The following is an 18,797-nucleotide window of genomic DNA, read 5'->3' as shown; positions in this document are numbered from 1 at the left end:
CAAAGCCTGATGAAGGAGCTGTGCTGTGCTGTTTGGTGGAAAATTATATGTGCAAAGGTCCGCAGACAACAAAGTAGGCCTGCTGTGCAATGCATTTCTGCTTTGGCACCTCACTCTTCTAACTTATTTGGCATGGCAGTCTTGACATGTCAAAATGTCTCACTGTGTCAGCTAAAAGGAGAGGGATGGATAGTGGCTGCAATGGGGTGCACTGTAAGCTGCCAGCAGATGAACTGTTTCTCTAAGATTGTTTTGAGTATTTGACCCAACAGAGTTTTTCTTACAACAGTCCATCTGCCTGGACTGAGTGTGGTGCAATCAGTTATTTTAGCAGTACACAGTTTCACAATGAAGTTTCATTTGGACATAAAAGAGGAAGCAAGTTCAGTGTGTTGCAGTTCAGCCAGTTATAAAACCCCCTCATCTCCTAAGGGACTTTCTTTCTATACTTCTTTGCTCTAGAGGATTAGAAGTAAAACAGATGTTATCTTAGAAGTGCAATTAAAAAGGAAATAAAAACAGAGCATTGCATTTTGGGGTAGGACAGACTCACAGGAAGCTTCAAACTAGTAAGAAGACATCAATTTTTCTGTACCTGGTCAGCTGCTGTATCTTTGGAGGTAAGAACTAAAATATACTGCACATTATAGAAATGTATGAAAATGTTGCTTTTGCTTATCAAAGTGTCTTGGTTCTGTTTTGTGGGACCACAGCTGATAGCTGGTAAAATGAAGATGCACTTTTTCTGTTTTAAATGCACATGTGTTTGCAGAGTCTCAGCCGCTGTTCACAGGCAGTTTCTGCTGCCTTAAGAAGTGATGAGAACATTTCCAAGATGCCATCTTCACAAAAATGACCAACTGTGGTTGCAATGAGACTTCAAAATGAAAACAAATAAAATTTCTCCTCTGATATTTCTAAAGACTTTCATAAAATCAGACTAAACAGGCTTTTCAGACTATTTTTAAAGTGAGTCTTACTAGCTGTGTTGCATTTATCATAATTAAGATATTGTTATTGAAATTTCTGTGCATGTTACTGTACTAAGTAAAGTCCTCCAACTGGAGTACTCTATTTGTAGATTATAAATAAAAATAGGCACCAAAATAGATGAATATGGGCATCATATATTAAAAAGAAAAATCATAGAAAGAAAGATGAGACTTCTCTGAAAGCATGATGAAGTTAAAAATTATAAACAAAGAAACCTTATAACTACATTTTCCCAATTTTCAGTGAATTTCCTGGTTTGCTGGAAATTCTCAGCTCAACATGGGTGTACATGTACAACATTCCTCCTCTCCCCTCTTTTTCATGCTCTACAGCAAATGTGACTAACATTTCAATGCCTTTTTGTGGACCATTTCCATCACTCCTTCTGGGAGACACCTTCAGCCTTTTCTGTCTTTCTTGATTTACCCTTTATTCTTTTCATTTCTAGAAACTGTATTCTCTTCTGTAAGAGTTCCCGTGGATTTATTGCCCCTTTACTTCAAATGCTTAGATACAAAATACTGTAGTACATGTAGTTCAGTCGTAACAGCTAACAACTCATTAAAATAAACACAGACATCCAGAGACATGAAATTATTTCCACCCCAGGAAGAAAATAATAAAAGCACAGGGTAGAAATATTGTGTAGCCAAGTCTTCCTTGTGAATATGGAGCCTGATTCATTCCTGCCTCAGATTTCAAGCTGTTGTTTACAGCTGTGGATATGTGATGCAAAATGCTATTGAACAAGATTGATGGGGTCCTAAACCAACTTTGTCTAGGTGTAGATGATGAAGAAAGGTATGGAAAATGAACCAGGCTTGGTCTCTATGAAGTTTCTAACTTGGATGGGAAACTTCCAGAGTTCACAAAGCTATATTTACAAATATACAGTTTTCATTGTATTTTTATGGAAGCATGTCCCCACAAACTCAACTTAGAGATACAACAGCATTCAAAAATACACTGAGAATGTGTTTCTAAATGAAAGAAGCTGAATGCTCCTGAAGTTCATTGTCATCCATTTAGCATGATCAAAACTGAGTAGGCACTTGTATAACAAGAGCATTCAACAGTATAGTAGACTTCTTGGGGAAGATGTCTCTCCTCTCTAGCTTCCTTTAGCCTGTACTTTCAGGAGATTCCCTCATACTCTTGATATACAGGATTATTATCATCTCAAACCTACTTGTTCCCCTCAAACCAGCCCACATTCCCCCATGGGTGAGGAACTCCTAGGTTTTCTGCATATCTTCGACTGTTGACATGTGAATAAAGAAGATGAGCAGGGCTTATGTTTTCTGCTGTGGAAAGACCAAAAGATCAGAGTGAAGAGAGCTGTGAGGAGGGAACAAGAATGGTTTGGCTCACAGTGATTGCTGAAAGAGCCTCATGGTGCAGCTCTGCAGGCACCAGATCTTCCAGATCCGCAGCAGCAGCAGCAGGGAGAGGAAGTGACACGTAGTGGGCAACATTCGGATGCTTGCACAAAACCCCCCCCTGGCTATTCATCTTCTCCTCTGCTGTGGGCAAAGTGAGCCACTCTTACATCAAACAGCAGCCACTGCTCTTGTAGAATCATAGTCAGAGAGCAGCATAAGTTGGAAGGGACCTCAAAATATCATCTGATCCAACCTTTCATGGGAAAGGAAGCATACATGAGATTATGTAGAACCTTGTCCAATCCCACCTTGAAAATAGTGAAGGGGACTCTACCATGTCTCTGGGGAAGTTGTTCCAGTCATTATTTGTTCTCACTGTAAAAAATTGCCTTCTCATATTGATATGAAACCTCTTCCCTCTTATCCCTGGGAGCATTGAAAATCATGTGGATGTGGCACTTGGGGACATGGTTTAGCAGTGAACATGGTGGTGCTGGGTTAAGGGTTGGACTTGATGATCTTAGAGGCCTTTTCCAACCGAAGTGATTCTATTCCAATGCAACTTGTGCTCATTGCCACTTGTCTTCTTCATGTGGCTGCTTTTGAAGAGAGAGCCTCTGTCTTCTTTGCAGCTGCAAATACTGGAATACTGTGATGAGCTGTCCCCTTCCCCCAGTCTTCTTTTCTCTGGGCAGAAGAGTCCTAACTCCTTCAAACTTTCCTCACAAGGCAGATATTCCAGCCCTTTGATCATCTTCTTGGCCCTCCATTGGACCCTCTCCAGTCTGTCCACACCTTTTTTTATATTTTGGGGACCAGAACTAGATGCTCCAGGGGCAGCTTGACAAATGCTGAGTGGGAAGATCCCATCTCTATCTCAGCCAGCCGTGCCCCTGTGGGTGCAGCCCAGGATCTGATTTTCCTCATTACTGCAGCACTGCACGGCTGGCTCAGGGTCACCTTGCTGTGCACCAGGGCCCCCAGGTCCATCTCAGCAGGACTCCCCAGGCACACAGGTCCTGTGCTGGGCTCTTTGGTTGTGTCATCCCAGTGCAGAGTTGCCACTTGCCTTTGTTAAACCTGATGCTGTTATTGCTGGCCCACTTTCCAGCCTGTGCAGGTCTCCCTGTAACATATGTCCATCTCACCAGTTTGGTGTCATCAGCATTATCTGTACCCAAGCCAAATGAGGTTCAGATACCAAAGATCTGTAGGTTTCAGGCATGAAAGAGAGCCTCTACTTACCCATGTGCACAGCTCATTATACTCATATACTTCACTATCCTGGTTTCCCCACTCTGACTGTCCTGAGGCTTCCTGGGAGCTGTTCCACACCAGCCCCAGGGGAAGGTGAGATATGGGTCCTGCAATACTTGTAAGCTTGCTGTACAGACTATCCTGCTTGCCAGGACTCCTGCATGTGTGTCTGGCAATCTCAGGTAGATCCCACACCTCACAGGGGGGATCTGTCTGTATCTCCACAGCCTGGAAAAAATGTCTCTTAAAATAGGGAAAAAATATTATGGATGGATCCATAGGATTTGAGTGCCCTCGAGACAGGGAGACTGTCATCTGGGATCCCATCTAGTAAATCAGATAGAACTCAAGGTATACCCTGTGGTAAGACTCAAGCTCCAATCCCCAGCAGCACAACTTTAATGCCAGTCAGAGCCCTGCTCAGGGAACTGAAAGTCAGACACATCCAACACAGATTGTCTCTTCTGTGAGTTTCCATCCCCTCCTTTTGAAATGCAGAAGAATGTCCCTTTCCCCACGGAACTGCGATCGCAGCTAGCACCATGTAGTTTCCATTCTCTCTAGCAACTTTTCATCTTGCTCAGGTTTTTGAACAGGACACAATTTCTAACTCTTTGTGTTCACTTCTCAGGCTTTCCATAAGTGTTTTGCTTATCCTGGACCAAGAACTCCCATTCTGTTTTCCTGCTCTCAGACTGTAATCTGAGGTCTTTATGCAAACACTGGCACTGTGTACGAGCATTACAACCTAGCAAATTTGCTGCCACACACTGGTAATACCCCTGGATTCTCCATGTGACTTTAAACATTCATCCTGCCTTCAGGCTTTTCTTCTGCTGAAGAACTGAACAAAAACCTCAGGCAAGACATATGAGTTTTAAGATCATCTGACAGTAATAAAGACTATGTCAGATAGAAAAGACAGCGTAAACCAGACAGTTTTCTCCCTCTATCTCCACTAGGCTTAGACAACGTAGTCAGTGCCCATTGCCAGGGCAGTAGCTAAACAAGGAAAATGTCTTTGTTCACCTCACATGCAAAATGTGCCAGGTCAGAATTGTAAAAAGGACTGGTTTTCCTTGTGCAACAAAAAGTTATTTCAGGCAGGTGAAAGTGAAATCTGGATTTGAGGAGCAAGAAACCCAAATATTAAAAGATATTAGATATAATCCCTGTGCCCTTGGAATCGTGGTGTATGTGTGTCTGTGGCACAGAGAGGGGATTAAGAGAAGAGGCACGAGAAAGCAGAATTAATGAGAACTGCAATCCTTATCAGATTTAAAATGCAAAAATTAAAGGTGACACAGTTGCATGACTTGGAATGATGGGATAATAACTTGACAGAGGTATATATTATATTAAGTACTAGGACAAGAGACACTACAGATACATGTGCCTCCCTTTTGCATTCATGCTCTCAACACTGCCTATCAAAACTTCAGTCAGATTTCCTTGTAGAGCTGGGAAAAGCCAGATTAGTGTGGCAGCCTTTTCCAGCTTCAGAGGGTAAGCTTGTAAGTCATTCAGCAGAACACACAACTCTGAGCACAATGAGACCCTAATATTTTTGAATTTGCCAGTTCTTTTTTTTCCACTTCTGTCTCAGACAGCGTGCCCCAACACTCTTAAAATAAGCATAACAGAATGCACTGCAAAGAAATGAAACCAGAGGTTTCATTTCCCTCATGTAGCACCTTATGGCAGAAACAACTCACATCTGGGGAGCAGGAAAGACCAAAGTGTCATGTGCTGCCCAAAGACAACTGCCTTTGCCTACGTTGGTTGAGCAGTGGACAGTTCATAAGTTACATTTCCACTCATTTCTCTGAATCCACGTTAAAAATAACGTGTGAATAAATGTATAACAGCTCCAGATTCAAGCTAGTCACAGTCAGTGGTGACTTTGCAATAAAGACATCTGGACCATAGATTGCTGGGGGAAGGGAACAGCCTTTGCAAAAGAGGGGAACAGAAGCAGAAGAGAGAGTTGACAACCTGGGCAGCTCTAGCATTTGGCTAAGATTTCTGTGGGGGCATCTTAATCAAAGCTAAAACCTAAAGTGAGACAACAGCAGCGTACTGCAAGGACTGCCAGGCCCCAAACATTATTTTTTTCCCTTCTGTGTAAATAGGTCACTTTTAATTAAATGTTACTGCCTGTGAGAAATCTCACACAACTGCCAGCAACAAAGAGAATCCAGGGTCAGCAACGCCAAACACCAAGATGTGTTTGGACACATCTAATTCCCATTAATATTTCTGCCTGAAGGAAGGTTATTTGCCCTTCAACCTTCTTCTTCATGGTGTGGAAGTGATTCCCTTTCCTCAAGGAAAGTGTTTTCTCACACTGTCTCCTTCCTAACGTCTGTGGAAAGTCTATCTCCATGCTTAGACAGGATTTAGCCAACAATTATTGTTGTAGCATTTTTCACTAGCGACTGTGGCACATGAAAAGCTTTACTAAGAAATGAGAGTCCCTTCACTCTTGGAAAAGACAATTTGTATTACATAAATAATTTTAATTTTAATTTATTTTCACTTTAAATCTGCTTTTTCTTTGCTAGACCAAACAATTTATTTAGAACATCTTTCCCATTGATTGTATCCTTGACATCTGTTACAAAAAAAAAAAAAGAGAGGTGGTCTTAAAACAATTTCGGTGATAGTGGAGCTGCTAAAACTTGGGCAGAAATTTACTGATGTGCAGATGCATGTATGTCCTTGCTAGCAAGTCCTGTCTTTAATTACTAACATGTCTGTGCAGCTTTTGGGTCTGAGCTGCCTGCTCAGCGAGTGGAGAGAGTTAGTGACTGCTGGAACTTGATTGTGCCTTTGCAGAAATGCAATGAAAACTGATTCCAGAGCTGTGGTACGACTAATCCCACAGTGAAAGAGTGATCTGGAGTACTTCTGAAGTGTGCACTTTCCTATGCATTGCACTGAAATCTGTCTCTTCAAAAGTACCCTGCAGATATCTACATCTAGGATCTAGTTTAAGATCCTTTTATAGCAGCTGGAGAGCGGTAAGCAAATCTAGGGCACAATTCATTTCATTTTGTTTTAGGTGTCTAAACCAGGCCAGATGAATCATGCCTCCAAAATGTTTTGCTTTTTCCACTGACATTTTCATGTCTAAAAGTTGGAGACAATTAATTCCATCCTGATTGCAATGCAGAAGTGCAAAGTGCAAATTTAATGGTCTAAGATTTTTTAATGAAAAGGAACCACACCTACAGATGTTGACTAGTCTGGAACAGAAGGGGTGATACTCTCAACATGAATCTTAAATCATCATAGTTCAGAGGCAGCTGACAAGCCACACACAACAAAAGTTGCTTCAAATCATATGAGAAAAAGGGGGAAACCCCTGGCTTCTTAAAAGCGTATGAGAAAAGGGGGAAGCCCCTGGCTTCTTACTGAATTCCAGAGCAAAATTAGATATATTTAAGTGTAAGCTATTACAGCAGCTGTTCCACAACAAAAGACTTCTTGTCTTCTCGCCACAACTCACTTGCCATTGGATGCATTGGACTTGCCACATCTTATTTTATACAGAATATGATTGATGAGATTGAGTTAATAGCACAACAGGGAGACTGGCTGATCACTTCACTCACTGACTCAAGTCCTCTAGCAAGGCAGAGACACTCTTGTTCATGTCCAAATCGGAGACTTCTCTTTGCAGCCAGTAACAGACTGGTGAGTGTAATCACAGCTCAGTGAGTTTAAAATGAACTTTTTGTAATTAACTTCTTCTTATCATTTTTCTGTCTGCTGGTGATTCCTTTCCTTTGGAGAAGGATGCTGTCAGAAGGTTATCTTCATAGAATCACCTACTTTTGTGAAGACCTGAACCCTGCACCCTACAAGAGTTTGCCTGATGAAGGGGTGTATGAAATGAGGTCCATTAATTATTCTTCCACGTGCGAAGCACAAGGAAAAAGCCTCCTTCAGAGATGCAGATCTGCTGGCAAGTGCATTTCCTCAGTCTGCTCTAGAGGTAGCAAGCACAGCAGAAGGCAGAAGGATAATCTCCCACAGCCTGTCCAGCACCCAACACCCACAGGGCAGCCACCTCCAGCTACACATGTCTGTGACGAGCTGATGAAAAAGGTCACCTACCTGGTTCCACCTTCCTGCAAGAGCATTTGTAAGAATTACAACGATTTGCATATAGCTGGGGACTACGTGGTGCCAATTAGCTCAGTCACAACAGATTTTGCTTGTGACAGCGGCATAGGCCCCTTCTTGGAGTCCTCAGAGATTCCTCCCGCCATGGAGTCTGTGAAGGCTCCCCCCACAAGTGACACTGTCCGCAGGCCAGTCCAAGGCTTCTCCTCGTGCTGGCGGCTGACGAGCTTAGGGCCCCACCTGCAGCCCCTCTCCGACTCCGCCCTGAACGACTACCTTGAGCAGAAGCTGGTGGAACTGTACAAGCAGTACATCATGGACAGCACAGCAAACAGGGCATCCCCCACCCAGATCCTGGCCTCGGAGCTAATCATGACTAACGTGGATCAAATCAGCATGCAGATATCACGGGAAAGGAACATGGAGGCTGTCAAAGCCAAAGACATTGTCATTAGCCGCTTCTTACAAATTGCCAGTGGGAAGATTTCCTCAGAAATGAGCACACCTACTCTGCATATTTCCCAATATAGTCACATTAATGCTTAGTGTTCGAATGTTAGAAAGTTTGTATATTTTTCAAAGTCAGTTTTTAGTTTAAGATACTTCTTAATAAAAATGTGTTTACCATCCACCACTTAAATAAAACCTTTCAGTACATATTAAATAAGGAAAACTACAGGTACTCCTGTCCTGTGCAGCTCCTATTGTGGACCAGTAAGTTGTTTGGTTTTTTTTTTTTAAGTGTTTTTAGTGAACCTCAGACATTAAAAAAGTTTCATAGAAAAATGACTAAGAGCAGGTGAAGCTCTTCCACATGCTCAGGTGTTTGTTTTCTTCTTTCATACTTAATGCATCATTTCAAATTTCCTCTCTCTGGCATCTGCCATCCTACCCTGGGTCTGTGCTTGTGCAGGCTGACACTCATGCAAGGACAAGCAAGCACACTGATGGCACAGCCACAGAAATACAGAATTTAGGATGCCATCTAGTTCACCTCCCTGCCCTTAAGGGCTTTACTTAGGACATCCTTCCCAGAAGGTTTTATAATTTGTTCTTAAAGATATTGAGGGATAGACACTTTGCTGTTCTTTCTATGCTAACCCTAATTATTTAATTGGTGTCTTCCTGTTCGAGAGTTTCCACCACTTTTTGTGAAGGACAAGCTCTGTTTCCAAACAGACATCATCCTCAGGAGTGTGTGTGTAAACCTCTGTGGTTTGCACTGACTTGAACCCTCACAATGAGCACTGGGGACCTGTGATCACAGACAGACACCACTTTTACCAGGTACTTACACACCTAACGCTGTGGAAGGGACATGTGGGGACAGTGGTGGTAATAAATAGAGAAGAGGAAGGAGAATTCAGCTTTGTTAAAAGAATTGCACTTTAAAGAAAAACGGTTACTCCAAAGTCCATTGGATTAATGTGATCAGTGCCCTGGAATGCAGAAGAAAAGCTGAAATGGAGGGCTCAACAGCATGGCTGAACACTTATTTTGTTAGGATTGTTGTGTCATAGGTCAAGATCATTTGAACCTGATGTATTTCTGATAGAAGGTCCTATTTGGTAAAATTTCACCAAGTCTTAAAAAAGAAGAAAAAACAAATAAGCAGAGCTGCCTCATGGCAAGGGTTGGTACCTACTCTGTGTTCATAATGTAAAATGTATTGACAATGCCAATCCACCATTGGTTGAAGCTCTGTCAGTATAATATAAATACTAATTTATAGTAAATGTTCATAAAATGATTTTATGTTATTGTTTCCACAGTTTTGTTTTGGCTTTTGTGTGCTTTTTCTTTTTTTCTATTTTTTTTTTTTTTAAATTTAAGGCAGGTTTTTATGTATATTTCAAAAACAAATGTAAGGTGATAAACATATCAGTTTATTCTACTGCTGCTGTTTTTCCAGAGATTACTAGGATAGCTCAGCATATTTTCCTGCATGTGCAGGTATACAAAAAAAAGTTGCCATGAGAACCTGTGATGCTTGAATCCAGAGGGTGTGTCTCTGTTGCCATAACAGCCTACCCAAATACTATTATTCAGGATTTCAAGACAGACAATTTCTGGCATGCAATATTTCTAGACTGTGATCAAATGCTATTTACATATACAAAAAAAGCTATTTTTAGAGGAAAATAGCAATCATGGTAATGCATAGGCACACACATACATTCTGCATGCAAAATCCATTAACAACAACCTGGAAAATGACTTGCAGAGGAGAGCAAAAGCAAGGAAGTGTAACAGTTTTTATTCTACAGATACAGATTCAGGCTTTTCAATATACGAGGCTTTTGTTCATGCCTATTGGCATTCACATCACTGAGTTTTAGTTCCAAAAGATGTAGTGGAAAACAACTTGCAGAGTTGAATGCGTAAATCAATACCCTTGCTGAAAGATCTGACTCCTTTATCAGAGGATGCAATCGATTCTTGCACTCAACTCTTCCCCACTCCACAGACCTCGTCCTGCGCAAGCAAAACAGCATTTTATCGTCTCTTACTCAGAAATCCCAATGTTCATTTCCCCCCCAGACACGTGGGCAACACCTGGCCACCATGTCCCCTTTCTCAGAACTGAAGCAGGAGAGAGGGAAGGTGGCTGGACAACAGGAGCCAAGAGCTCTGCCCGAACCCGAGTGGAAACCTCCCCCAGCTGCTGTGTCAGGGGGCTGCAGCCAGAGCCAGGGGCTGTGCTCAGAGAGCAGCAGTGGAGAAGAAAAACAAATCTTAAACACACAAAAGCAGGCTCATGCATATGAAGGGCATGTTTGATATTTATCAGTCAACTACAAACCGTTCCGTTCTCAGGCAGCTTTCTTCCAAGCAAATCACTTACTGCAGTCATGTTGACCTTCAAGGAAAGATCTTGTTTTGTATTGTCAGACTGACGTTACTAATTTTACTTTATTTTATAAAAAGGTCATAATCACTGCAGAAGCTGATTTATTCTGGAAAGATAGCATCAGCCACTTCTTCCCCACATATGGTTATTTTATTTTCTCTGCCTAAATATAAATGCCCATTTCACTTTGAGCTCTTTAGTGTGCCTGTTTCTCACATGAATTACATACCAGCCACATCCCATTATCTGAAGCAGCTCTTGGATTTCAGGTAGTTTCTACATAAACAACTATTTCTTACATTCCACTACACTCAGATGAAAGTGCTTTTATATCTCTGTCCTTCTTCCATTTAAAACTAATCTTGCTCTGCACAGGTGCCTCTCTAGGTGTGCCTGTTTCCTGCTGAAAGCACTTGGATAGCATTTAGGCTGCTATTACCATGACTCAGGTTGTTATCTAAAGCGATTATCATATTCTCTCTCCTCTCTTCCCCATCCCCCTTCTGCCTCAGGGTCAAACGTTTAAAGAGAGAGATCCCAATTTTTTCACAGCTCTCTTAAATAACTAATTTTTAGTCAGGGGCACATCATTTCTTGGCACGAGCTTGTCAAAATGCTGATAAGAGCCCTGGTGGCTGGGGAGTGTGTGCTGGAGAGGAGAGTTTGAATTCTGCCTCACAATACCTCCTAACATTATGGCTATTTTAATATAACTAACATAATTTAAGAAGGCAAAGAAAATTGTGATGAATATTTCAGTAACTCTTTGGTTGATATTTTGACCAACTGTCAAGAAACTGTTCTCAGAAGGATAGTTTATAGCCACCTTCAGCATACTCCAGCAGCTTCCTTAGGCGTTTTTTGCAGAACATATTACTCATTGCTGACAACATGATTACAGCAGCTAGGAATTTTATTGTTTATAGATGGTGCGACTGTGCCTCCAAGAGTCTGAACCCATCACTGTGGCAGATGAACATTACCTGTGGACTTTAGGAAGCCTGGACATGCAGTGTGACAAGAAAAATCTTTGTCAGAGGGAGGAAAAGAGAGGGAAAAGGGGTTTGTCAAATTTGTTGGAACCTGTAGGTCCTGCCTTTGGTTTTAACCCCTTTGCTGGCTCTAATTTCTTGTCTGTACCAAGAAACACTGGAGGGAAGAAAAAGGGATATAAAGTGCAGACTGGGCTTTGTGCTGAATGTGAAAGCAAGCATTTCATGTTCTGGTTGCTGGGTTCAGATGAAGGCAAAAAGCCAGGCATCTAAACCAGAAATAAATGAAGTTCTACAGTGCTGACTCCAGCCAGGATTGCTGGTATTTCACCGTGGGGACGCTGGCTCCTCTCAGCACCCCAAGGTTCATCTCATCTTCCTTCTGCTATCTTTTCAAAGATTGAAGCAATGGGGATTTATTTAGGACTATCACTTCCCTGAGCTTCTTCCCACCACAGGTTTCTTTCTGAGACAGGACCTGTTGGGGTTTAACCAGCTGCCAGTATAAGTGGCTTGGGCAGGAGGGGGTAAAAGGGACTGCAGGTTTTGTTATCTTGATTATCAGAATTGCTGTAACATGTCTTACTGGTATGGACGGTATGGGCTGGGAGGCATCCCTTGTTCTCCCAGATTCAGGAGGGATAATTATCAATTAAGGGAGATCAATCACCATGTTGCAGTAACATCTCACTGCAGATTTTAAACCAATGTTGAGATACGAAAGGATTGCTGCACTTTTGGTAACTTTGATGACCAGTGAAGTTACTAACTTGCCACACACCTTGTTAAATGCAACCTGTATGCCTACAACAGCTGGTGTGTGTCTGCTTGGCACTTCTCTGTTCACAGTCACCCCCTCTCTGACAGACTCATACAACAGCTATGGACAGTGCTCAGAAGGGACATGAATTTCTCCATCTGCATTAATTACACAGAGTGTGAGCACAACGAGCAGCTTAAGTCAATATATTGGCATCCAAACTGACAGGGCTGGCCTCTGGCTGGTGGAGACATGTCAGCTAACATGGACTGAGACCCGGTCCCCAATCTGTGTTGTGCTGGGTAAAACCATCACTGTCTTCAGAGAGCATTTGCAGTTTAGAAAGATGTAGCAAAAAATGACTAACGTAAAGGAACAGACGTTTAGGTCAAACCAGAATTGTTCTGTGCACTGCAGTGTTACTTCTGCTTCTGCTGTACTGGGAAGAGCTGGCTTACTGTCTCTTAGGCATTTCTGCTGGCAGGATTAGGATGGCTTTTCGGAACATTAGGCAGGCTTTCTAAGGGCTGAAGGGAAAAATGTTCCCGAGGCTCATTCTCAGACCTGCTTACATCTCTTTCAGGGCAAATATTGAATGAACTACCTTGATTGAAGTGGAAATCCCCTCTAGAAGTATTAAAAGTGCCTCATTTTGACTTAACATCTGGTTATTACTGAGCCCTGTGCTGCTGTCCTTCACAATGTGACACTCCTGCTTTAGCTTTCCACAGAGCTGGTCACTGAGGGCTCCTGCATTTCTGCCATGTCAGAACCTCCAGGACTGCCCCAGCGTTTCCCTCCATCCTCCTGCCATGCAACCCCACGTTTGGTGGTTTTGCAAGCTGCGCTCCTGTGCTCTCTAACCTCCCCTTGCTGCTATAATCCTCCCTCACAGAAGATGATCCTGGGTCCCCTGACAACCAGAACCACCAGTGCAATGGCAGAATCAGATACTGAACTGGAGGGAAGCACTGGCAAAGGGAGAGGATGATGGGGAGACCTAAAGTGGTCTGGTGATGGCCTGAGTTCCTGTGGGAGAAGTGAAGGACTCCTGTGAAGGTGGAGGAAGCCCTTGCAGAGCAGAGTTTGTGAAACCTACTGGGAGATGGTGGGGAGCTGAGGAAAGAGGTTTCACAATTTTCCCTGTGAAGACAAGCCTGAGGGATGGCAGCATTTCCAGCCACTCCCTGGATGGAAGGAGCATCTCTGTATCTAAAAGACAGCAATCTCCCCAGCTCCACCCATGGCATTTTTCAAGCATGAGGAGTTGTAGAATCCAACATGGGGTTTCGTTCCTTCCCTCTGCAGCCACAAGGGGCCTCTGGCCACAGCAGTGCCCATCAGCTGTGCCAGACAGATGTGTTCCATTCTCTGTTCCTGCTCCTGGGGGTCACAATGGGGACTGGAGGAGCTGCTGGTGCTGCAGGAGCAGTGGCCACCCAGGCACTCCACAACCTTTCTCCAGACTGCCACACTGGCTTACTCAGCTCTGACCACCAGGTATTTTCCCCCTTCACTGAACTTTGCCTGCTAAACACAAACTGGGATAGGAGAGCTCTCTTAAGAACAAGCAATGAGAATGGGAAAGAGGGAATTACAAGCATTAATTTCATTACAAGCAATGAAAATGGGAAAGAGTCAGGCCATGCAGTGGCTTTTTTTACAGATTAATTTTTCTGTAACTAGAGCTAGACTATATGAGTAAAATCATAGTTGTCAGAGCTGACTTTGATATTTTCACTGATGCAGTTGTGCAGTGTTCATCTTTCCAGACAAACTCCCTTGCCTGGAAATGGATCCTGTTTGGAGGGTAGGGGTGGAACAGGATAAAAAAACCAGTCAGTAATAATTTGATCAGTACCATTTTAACACAGGTGACACATTCCAATGCATTTCTACATCGAAATCATTTCAAAAGAAAAAAAAAAGAGCTTAACAAAGGTAGGCTCACCAATTTTAAGCAAGAGAGGTTAGAGGTTTACAGTTCCAGCACTTTTAATCTCAAGGTTTGATTGACCTATTTAGCAAAAGCTGGCTGAAGTGTCACTTCAAAAGTCCAGTGCTTGACTAAAATACATTGAAGACCATGAAAGTATGCAACTCTAATTGTTATTAAGACGCTTAATTTTATATAAAGCTTCATGGTTCATTATAGACAGATGTGAGACTTGGAATGGGTGCAACAGTAGGAAGAAATTTATTAGTAGAAAAAAGAACTAGTTAATTACTTTTAATTCACAGAACTAATTTTTACTTCAAACTGTATTCTTCAAACCCATAGCATCAAATTTTCAGTTTTTACTCCAGTGAAGCTACCAGCTCTTTGTATATATCTGCTTTATCATCTTCTCTTATCAACTTTGATTTGTGAGCACTTAAATTAATTTCATTTCCTCTGGTCTTGCTATTTTCTTTTTCTGTTACTTTGTCCTTTGGATATAGTCCTTTGGTCCAGGCAACTTGTGTGTCCTCCCTTAGCATAACAGTTGATATTACACAACTGAATCAATGGTGATACACAGAGCAGCCCTAAGGTAGCTTTTTTCCCCTTCCTACTTTTAACTCAGGCCTTGACCAGCTATACTTAGATAAGAAGCTAGAGGTTTAGTCATTGGAAAAACTATTAAAATGAATCTATTAGAACAACATAAGCTCCTTAAAACAAGCATGGTAAAGTTTCTTATTTCTGTTAGCCTATGACTTATTGCAAAAAAAAAAAAATTCCAGACTGAACATAGAATCCAGAGCACTCCTGTGGAAAACAGAAGGTCTATTAATAAGTGTACTTTTGAAGACTGAAGCAAAGCAGAATGGTGCCTGATAGAATCATATTCATTAAATCAATTTGAAATTATTAAAATTATAGAGTCACCCCTTTGTAAAATAATATGTTACCTTTCAGCCAGAAACATGATTATTTACTAATTATTTCATCATATTTCTAAGGTACTTGTGTAAAAATCAATTTATCTGATGTCAGCTGTCATTGCATACACAATAAAGGTTATTGAACCATTGATATATAGAAATATGCAAGTGAAGATCAAAGGCAGTTGTAAGAAGATAAACCAGTTTGAGATTGCATTCTGTTTGCATGCCAGTTGTTATGTACTGTGAAATGAAGCACACCAGTGACCTGTTTCCTTATTCTGCTCACAATGTGAACAACAGCATATGGGAAAAATCTATGAATCGTATTCTTTAATCTAACGAAGTCACCCCTGATCCTTGACTGTTAGATGTGATTGATATATTTTAAAAAACAGTGAAGCAAAAGAAGAGGAAAAAAAAGTGCCGTCTTTCAAATAAAAATTTTAAAATAATATTTAAAAGCCAACTTTTTTTATAGACAAGTTACATCATCTTGGCTCCAATTAAATAACAGTTTCCTTTGCAAGTCATGACCTCAGTGGAATAAGTCATGAAACAAAGTATTGCTCAGTTAAAGTAAGGCACCAGATGCAAGCCTTTAATACAAAGAAAGAAAATTTATCCAAAATATATGAACAGTAACTTCAGTGATGTGACTATAACTGGTAGAGAAGCTATCTGTTAGATGTGCCAAGTTAGATTGAAGTTTTCACAATTAGACATTTAAATCTCATTATCTTGGAGGTAGTGTGTTTCCATGCATCATTTGTTATTGTTATTATTATTTATTTATTTATTTAGCTTTTGATAGATGGAATAGGGTTAGGCTGTGAGGAGATGTAACACTACTTTTATTCATGTTTGATGATATGAAGGTAGGATAGCAGTGGAGGAATGAAGAAAGAAAAATTATGTGCTCAAAATTAGGAAATAGTAAAACAATCTTTGTAGAAGGGTAGGGAAGGCAGAAATGAATTAGTGAAGGATGTTGCAGTGCTTGAGAATGCAGTGTTGTAAAGTATTTAAACCTTGATAGTGTGCCCCAGCCAAACCATTTTTAGTTATTTTTACCAGTGCCCTCAGAGTGGGACCAGGCTGGAATTACCCTCACTGGCTTCACCTGGCCTTTCCACCTTCAGCTGCAGCACATCAGCCCCAAGAGGGTTTTTAAGCTCCAGTCTGAAGGCTTGAGGGGAGAGGTGGGGTAGGCTTATATTGGCTCTTTGTCATCTTGTTTGGCTTTCCTGGACTAACTTGGCTGCTGATCACTGGATGGGTTTTGTTGCTGTTAGCATCTCAATGCTGCTTGCCTGGATCAGGAGCCCCACCTGTTAGAGCCCTCAGGAATTCATCAAGGACTGAAAGGTAAACTGTGCTGAATTGGGAAAGAAGAAGCTGAAAAACTAAATACCAAGACAGCAAGGAATTGATAAAAAAGAACTGTGCTGTGCTGGATTAAAACCAATCATATTATCAGAAAAGTGTGTGTGGAGCTCATGGACAGAATAGAGAAACCAATCAAGCAATGTGAGATCTCATGCACAGCAGTTGCAAAATGTATATGTACTGTATCCTGTAAAAGTAGGTAGAATGCATAAGTAAGAAAATATAAAACTAGGTATTATATATAAGTGGTGTATTATGTATGAGTAGGTAAAGTGTATAAGTAAGTAAAATGCATAAGTACTGTGTTATGTAGAGGTTGTAAAAAGTATAAGTAGAGTGATATGTATATGTATAAGCAGTATAAGATGAGCAAGTGAAATGTATAAGTAAGCAAAGTGTATAAGTAGGGTATGATATCAAAGTTGTGAGATGTGTGAGTGGAGTGTATTTTAAACAATAAGAAGCTTCTGCGTAATCATATTGATTTATTAATCAGAAGGCATGAGCTCCCACAATGCAGAAGCTGAGAACTTGGACAAGAGCCAGCTGTATTTGTTGATGGACACCAGTTGTAACTGGAATGTGGAATAAACTGAAAGTAAAGGGACAATTTGCAGATGTAGTTATTGTGAAACCAAATAGAATTAAAGGAGGTTTTTTAAATTGTTGTTTAGACAGAATCGGATAAAACATCTTTGAACTGTGAAGGTAAAAATGGAAAAGAATTCAGGAGAAATGCAAAAGAAATGGAGACATGAAGCTGTGAAGACAAACAGATGAGATCAAATTTAAAAAGGAGGGGGAAATTGTACAAGAAAAATGAGGGCATGAAGAGGTAAAGTATCATGGAATCGAGAGGTTAAAATGTAATTTTAATTTGGCATGCTCAACAGTTCTTTTATCAAGAAAAATAATGAAGGGGGAAATACGAAAAAGTGTGATGTCAGGTAAAAGATGTGAAAAGATCTAGAGCTGTGGTCAATGGATTTGCAAAAGCAGAGTAATTTGTCTAGGAGGACTTAGGAGTCGTGGCTGAAACAGGGAAAATACACAATTATGCTCGTAGGAAAAAGGAAAGAGAATAGAAAGGAGATATCTTTAGATGAAAAAATGTTATTGAACTGGGTGGCCATATAAAAGTTTGCAGTCCTGTTGGCTAGGGACAAGTGGGAAAGAAGCACAGAAAATGACAAGATTGGTAAAACACAAACAGTGAGAGATCAGAAGAAGACAGTGTTTGGTGAAAACAGCCCTGGAGACCTGACTGGGGCTGCCCAGTGTGTGGTGAAATGTATGGCAAAGGGTTTGTGTGAACACCTACTGCAGGAGCTGGAGGCAGAGACTGGAGAGAAAAAATATGTAAGTAGAATGAAATTGGGGAAGAAGACTCATGGGTTCAGATTGCAGGAATTAGGAGGCATGAGGACAGAAGACCTTAAAATTTGTATTTAGATGAGAAGAAAGAGAGGAAAGGGAGAGAATGGAAGTGTTGAATAAGAGAGAAACCTGAGACTCCCAGGAAGTGCTTTGATCCAGGATGCACAATGTCAACTTGCAAGGAAAGGCGGTTACTTGAGTACCAATTTTAAAGACATAATTCCTTAAGAAAACTAAGTGCTTAAGGAAATGTCTAGAGGCTCCAGATGCATGCTAACTTTTATAAATGGAGTGGTTACTCCAGAAATGGTAAGAGAACAGAGGGAAATAAAAATGAAGAAATGTAATTGTTCTGATGTGGCTTGTCATTCTGTATATCCAGATTCCACTTTTTGGCTAAAATGCAGATTGCTACCTTTCAGCATTTCCTCTAGAGATTTTTCCAACAGTGAACTCCAAATATTGAAGAGACTTACAGCAAGTAAAGATGTCATAATAATGTGCCAAGAGTATACTGAGCTATCTAGGACAAGAAGAGAGACTTTCAATTTTATATTATTGTTCCAATTTTAGTTTATGGAGTGAATTAATAATAAAAAGAAAGGAATGCAGTTGAGAAGTATACTAGTGTTATGTAGAGAAATCTATATTCTGGGTTAGGGATATTTTTGTGATGTTTAAATGGACTTTTGGATGCGAGCAATGGTTTGAGTATGTAAGTGTGCCTAGCCCTGAGAATGGGCTCCCAGTTCACCCTCGGACAGGGAAAGCTGGCAGCTTTCCTGCTGGCTTCCTCT

The 18,797-nt window shown here is 41.1% G+C and overlaps 1 protein-coding gene and 1 long non-coding RNA gene across 2 annotated transcripts in view; both read left to right on the top strand.

The window, feature by feature from the left end:
- The first annotated feature begins 454 nt into the window (after positions 1 to 454).
- On the top strand, positions 455 to 9,513 carry TASL (TLR adaptor interacting with endolysosomal SLC15A4). The gene is made up of 2 exons (XM_010394523.4): positions 455 to 620; positions 7,433 to 9,513. Exon 2 carries the CDS (start codon positions 7,434 to 7,436, stop codon positions 8,307 to 8,309), a length of 876 nt encoding a protein of 291 aa, XP_010392825.2. The 5' UTR covers positions 455 to 620; position 7,433; the 3' UTR covers positions 8,310 to 9,513.
- Positions 9,514 to 10,122: 609 nt separating this feature from the next.
- The window catches only part of LOC109143885, a 48,374-nt gene continuing 39,699 nt past the window's right edge, over positions 10,123 to 18,797 (top strand). The window contains exon 1 of the long non-coding RNA XR_002044278.3: positions 10,123 to 13,866. This is a non-coding gene — a long non-coding RNA (uncharacterized LOC109143885). The remainder of the gene's footprint in view (positions 13,867 to 18,797) is intronic.

Source organism: Corvus cornix, chromosome 1 (genome assembly GCF_000738735.6).
Source record: "Corvus cornix cornix isolate S_Up_H32 chromosome 1, ASM73873v5, whole genome shotgun sequence".
NCBI classification, from domain to species: Eukaryota; Metazoa; Chordata; class Aves; order Passeriformes; family Corvidae; genus Corvus; species Corvus cornix.
The sequence above is the reverse complement of the archived record's forward strand: the minus strand, read 5'-3'. Positions and strand labels throughout refer to the sequence as shown.

Excerpts from the sequence above, each read along its gene's own strand:
- TASL (XM_010394523.4), top strand. The coding sequence starts at position 7,434 with ATGCTGTCAGAAGGTTATCTTCATAGAATCACCTACTTTTGTGAAGAC.